This window comes from Schistocerca americana, chromosome X (genome assembly GCF_021461395.2).
Source record: "Schistocerca americana isolate TAMUIC-IGC-003095 chromosome X, iqSchAmer2.1, whole genome shotgun sequence".
In the NCBI taxonomy this organism is placed as follows: Eukaryota; Metazoa; Arthropoda; class Insecta; order Orthoptera; family Acrididae; genus Schistocerca; species Schistocerca americana.
In genome coordinates this window covers 864,144,048-864,150,047 of record NC_060130.1, presented here as the reverse complement: position 1 = coordinate 864,150,047, position 6,000 = coordinate 864,144,048, and the positions used below count along the sequence as shown (strand labels likewise).

The 6,000-nt window shown below is 36.3% G+C and overlaps 1 protein-coding gene across 1 annotated transcript in view; it reads left to right on the top strand.

The window, feature by feature from the left end:
* The first annotated feature begins 1,162 nt into the window (after nt 1-1,162).
* Nucleotides 1,163-6,000, top strand: part of LOC124554911 (ATP-dependent DNA helicase Q5-like) — a 309,389-nt gene continuing 304,551 nt past the window's right edge. The window contains exon 1 of the mRNA XM_047128599.1: nt 1,163-1,502. Within this exon, the coding sequence (XP_046984555.1) occupies nt 1,382-1,502 (121 nt within the window). The 5' untranslated portion in view covers nt 1,163-1,381. The remainder of the gene's footprint in view (nt 1,503-6,000) is intronic.

Genomic DNA, 6,000 nt, shown 5'->3' with positions numbered 1-6,000 from the left:
GGATCACATATTAGTAATTCATTTTCTTCTCTGAACACATCGTAATACACAATGCGAATGCACAACGTGAGATGTTTGCTGCCAGCTCCAGTGTTGCAAATATAAAATGAAACGTCGTCTGGCTAAGGCACCCCGTCGGGTAGAACGTTCGCCTGGTGCAGGTCTTTCGATTTCACGCCACTTCGGCGACCTGCGCGTTGATCGGGATGAAATGATGATTAGGACAACACAACACCCAGTCCCTAAGCGGAGAAAATCTCCGACCCAGCCGGGAATCGAACTTGGGACCTTAGGATTGACATTCCGTCACGCTGACCACTCAGCTACCGGTGCCGGACAGTGTTGGAGATGAATCGAATACACAAATAGAAATGTGAGTCGTAAGTGTAGGCGGGGACATGAAAGCAAACATAGTTGCGGACTTTGTCGGAAATAATGTTGCCAACAAAAACATGTTTTCAGACTAAGTGTAAACGGAGCTCGGATAGTGCCAGTATGGGGACTGATGACCTCAGATGGTAAGTCCCATAGTGCTTAGAGCAATTTGAACCATTTTGAGTTCCAGTATGTCCTTGCCTTCCTCTGGCCTTTGAAGCTAGTATCATACTAAATTAGTTACATAACGAATGTCTTTCTAGAAGTAGGTACATAGTTGCAGTGGGGCATTTGAAGTTTCCTCGTATAAAATTTCACTTATGTTTTTTTTCGGAACTAAACTGTTTTTAGATCAGGTTGTACTCATGACAAACATAGACATACTGTTGAAACTGTAGTAACTTTCAAGCACGCACAATATACTGAGATAGACCTACATGATATGCGTACGGATAGGTTTGTTATAATAAGTGTGGAAAATTTGTGTTTCTTCCATCATCACTCTAGTCTTACTGTCTTTCGTTTGCACGGTTGCTTGCCAAACTTCACACGTGGTCTCGTACGGAAAATCAGGCAAATTTCGGAAAAACTGTTGTATAAATTAATATGTGGTAGACCAGTTTATTTGGATAGACGAAGGCACATTAACTGCAACCAGTGAAACAAAATTTCAGCAAGCAGCACAAATGTCTTTTAATTGCAAACATCGTAATGCCTTACCAGCACTTATGGCACTCCTGCCTGTCATCAATACTTAGTTGCCTATCATCTCTGTCCCACCTGCGATTTCCGGGAAACAGAGACAGAGTCTGCAATAGTTGTATATCGTCTGTGTTGTGATGATAGGATGTTGAATCAAAACATGTAGGAAAAACGTCTGTTTTGTTGTGGTCATCAAATGACACAGTAATTTATACACACAGATTACTTTTCAAGAAGTGAAGATGCGGTGAACGTTATTTGGTCCGTATATTAAATTTCGTGGAAGGCTATAATCCAGCGTAAAATGTTTGCTGGGGAAGCTGCTGACCTGAGCAACGCCGGTTTATTGAAGCAACTGAAAAAGTTTGGTTTCAATTCTTTTAAGAGTAAGCTGCAACAAGATGCAACGCTAAAGATCCTCGAAAGTAAGTATATTAAAAAAATCTTTAGCTAATTGTGTTTGATCGCTCAAGCGACTGCATTTTGTAATGTTGTTTTGAAATTGCGTCGGAAACAACTTTAGCAACGTTAAACATATTGTCCGTAACAAGAAACTCAGTTCTCGTATTCGGCAAGCCTTGACTCGTAGACAGTATTCGCATAAATTTTGGAGGCTAAGGAAAAACAAGAACTGTCAGTTTAAGGTGCCCGAATGGAAAAGATTATTAAATAAGAAAGTTAGGTTATTCAAATACGCAGCAATGGCAGGCACCCTATTTGAGTTCGTTCTTCAGACTAAGTAGTATTTAAAACTTGCATTAGTAGTGAAAATAAGGTATTTTTGTATATTGTTTGTCCCCGTTTTTCTTAGTTTGTACATTACTGAGACGCATTGAATGCACAGCGCTACCTTACAGTTCTTCGTAATGCAGTGCAGGCATACTTGCTTGATTCACATTTTATTTGATCCTATTGTATCAGCATCGTCACCTACTCCGAAGGTGCCTCTTTACACATTGCGTGGTTGCATATTACATACATTTCTGTAGCAAAGCAGTGGAAAATAAAACGTAAGAACGAAATTCAGTAGATAATTATGTGCGTGTGTTAGAATCTGAAAAAGATGGCTTTTGTTTTACTATTTCCAACCCAATAAAGTTTCCCGATATGTTTACGACGTCAGTAACATAAGTAATGGAGACGTCCGTGGTAAATTTTATAATCAATGTTTTAATTATTTATAGTGCTAAGAGCTGAAATTGACACCCAAATGCAGTGCTGGTGGTGATGAAACAAACCGACCTAAAATTTCCAATTTTCCTACGGCTACCATTTCTAGAAACACAAGAATTGCTTCAAGGAATATGAAGGAGCATCCACAGTGTAATTGGAACACACTTAAACCAGCAGTTCCAACATTTACAGCAGCCTTTTTTTCCCGCCAATGAGTGTGCTTTATTTACAGCAGTGAGATGTTGCTTATACTGATATCTGTTCTAGTATTCATAAAATGCCAGAAGCATATAACTATCTATTTATTTTCATTTTCAAAATTGATATAATCTGATTGTTTTCAGATTATATCAATTTTGGAAATGAAAATAAATTAGTTTCTTAGAATCTTTGTATTTAGGTTTTTTGTTGCTAAACAGTTTAATTTACCATTTGTGTGCTTCTGTATTTCTTTTCAGTAGCTTCCTTAATGGGCAAGAAGTACTTACAAGTGTCCCTGTAGATGTATTTCTGATAAGAGTCTAAATAATATGCAGTCAGCCTAATATTGATTTTAATTGTTCAAATTGTTGCTTCTGAACATTCAGCATTGATAGTGTGTACTATATATCAGCGTACACTGATTTATTGGTAGGGTGTTGGTGGAAAGGAAGGGAACTTCAATCGTAACTAGCTGAACATAAGTGAAAGATTTTTTATACTGCAAGAAATTGAGTATAATGATAGTTTCCAGTAATACAGAGGGGGAGAGGCTGAGAAGAAAATAAAAAGGACATTAGTGTCTTCCAGGATAATTTGTAAGACATCTAACAGTTGCACTAGGTGGCTGCATATATTGTCAACTGCTTATGTGACTAAAGTAATGTTTCCTGTGCCATTTTAATAACTAGCGATCATCCACCGTATATGCTAAAGACATTCTTAGGCCTATTAGTGTTCCTCAGTAATGTAAATGATATTCCATCTAATATACAAATTAGGTCTTTTTGAGGATGACGCTAGTATTGTAATCAATTCGAGCATGTGTACAGAAACAGAAGAAATGGTAAACAAAGTTCTTAAAAGTAACACTGACTGGTTTTCTGTGAATGGTCTCACCCTCAGTTTTAAAAAGACCCAACATATTCAATTCTGCACATCTAGAGAACTACACCAATGATAAGTGTAACGCATGATCTGGAAATAATAACTATGGTGGAAACTTCAAAATTCTTAGGTATTGGTATTCATGAGAATTTAAATTGAAAAAAGCACATTTTGAAACTCCTAATACAACTTAGTTCAGCCACATTTGCACTTAGAATCATTGCAAATCTTGGAGAGAGTCATGTCAGTAAGTTGACATATTTTACATGTTTTCAGTTAGTAATGTAATATGAAATAATGTTGTAGGGTACCAACTCATGTTTAAGAAAGGAAGTCTTCATTGTGCAAAACTTTGCCACAAGAATAATATGTGGTGTACACCCACTGTTATCTTGTAGACACATGTTTAAGGAATTAGGCATTCTGACTATTGCTTCATATTATATTTATTCACTCATGAAGTTTGTTTTGAATTGCCCACTACATGAACAGTGATACACATAACTACAATACCAGATATACAAAGACATTTGTTACTCTGCATTAAAGTTGTCTTTAGCACAAGAAGGGCTGCACAATGCTGCAACAAAGATTTTTGATCGCTTACCCATTGATATAAAATGTCTGTCAGACAGCAGAGTATATTTGAAAATAGACTGAGCACGTTTCCCCTCGACAACTAATTCTGTTCTGTAAAAGAATTTATATTACTGTAATGTGTGAAAGGTGGTGGGTAGGAATTACTAAATCACATCTATCTTTTTTCTTTTTGTTATATATATTAAAAACTTGATGTCCAGAATAAAACCAAATGTACAAATTAATTTGCAGTGTGAAGGTAAAATGACTCATTCCATATCATTGCAATCTATAGTGCAAAATGATTCATGGAATGACTGACTGACATTGATTGTACTTGCAGACATTATGAATACTGCTATAAACATATGTTACTTTGGAAGAGATTTTGAAATATCAAAAGTGAAGATTGCACTACGTTACTTGTAGGCAAATGTTATCACAAGATATTTCAAGTGTTATTAGACAAGGTAACTGTAGTATATTGACAGAATAGTTAACACAGGTAACACTAAAACTGCCTCATGTTAAAGTAGACTGTCATTCGATAGAGCAAACATATAGCCTCTCACACAGAAGATTTACAGACACCAGTGAGGCATGAAGTACAAGGAAGGAAGAGTTAGATAACTGAATAATTAACAAATCAGTTTGTAAAAACAAAATTGTAAGTCGTCATTGGCTGCGAGACTCAGAGTGGTAGGTTTAGCTTCCTGATGCAAAGATTTTTCTTTGCGCACAGTGGAACCTTACCTTTAAAATTTTGGTGTTGGGTATGAAGTACAAATCTTTACAGAAGGTAACTGTGATAAGTTCTTATAGAGCTCAGGGTCTTTTTTATTGTGAGAGGGATAAAAGCTGCTGACTTATGTCTCATGAAAGAGATATTTAAAATGCATGTCAAGAAAGATGCTGTGATATTGTTGACTAAGAGGCCATGGGGTAGGATTGTTTCTCATAAAGATAAGTGTAAGTACTTAGTAGAAGGCAAAAAGAAAATGCTGACAAAAATACTATAGGCCTAATCAATGCAGGCAGGGAGGTTACCTTCTAAGTCTCAGATGTTATTGAATTTAGCATATGTTACAATTCAGGACTAAGCAAGAAGCTGTTATTATTATTATTTTGTTTTGTCCAAAAAAAAATCCTGCCTCGAGATAAAAGCCACTGAGGCTGACACTGAGTACCATTTTGCTCGTGATCTTGGGAAGAATTTTAAAATGCTGTATCTCAGTAACAGTTCTAAATATTGTATTAGCTTTTCTCTTATTGGAAAGATAATTACTTCATGAGTACAATGATATCCTCAGTTTGGACATATATGTCAAACTTCTTTTGCTGAAGCCATCTCATGGTTGTTTTTTATTTTTTTAAGGATTTTTTTTTAATGTCATATTTTTACTGTTGATTAGTACATACAGTACTACAGTACCTGAAAAGTTGAACTTCCGCTTTTAAGATGAATAATTTTCATAAACAGTCTTTGGCTAATTTCTTGTTCATTACTATAGTTTCTCTGTTGCAGTTGTTTCTTGGCAATTTCTTTGTTGCAGTTGTTCAGTGCCATTTTCTGTACTGAAGTTGTTCATAGCTAATTTCTTTATTTCAGAGCCTTGTACGAAATCTGTGACCATCCAGGGAATACTGTGTCTAAGTTTTGATGAGGATTCTGCTGATTGATAGAGTTGTAGGGTGTTTGGTGGAAAGAACTGTTTGACTGGGGCCACAGAAGAGTGAATTGTGCTAACTATTTGCATATCCATGAAAGAGTAATGCACAAAACTAGTAGAAAAACAGGCTGTCTTCAGGTTGGGAATAGTTGTGCTCATTTCAAGACTCTGTTTCAATGTCAAGATATTTCCAGTGATGGCCTTCCATCTTCTAATGGTTTTGGCAGAATATCAGTGATGTCAGTAACTGAACAAGGTGATGTCTCTCATGGTGCAGATGATGCAAATTTTGCATGTATACAAGAAGAATTACATTTTGTGAATCGGTCCAGTACAGAGGTAGTTGTTTGTCCTGCTAAGAAGCCATTGTCAGTGAAGTCATGCTCTATGCATCAAGAAAGCGCAGAGAAATTAC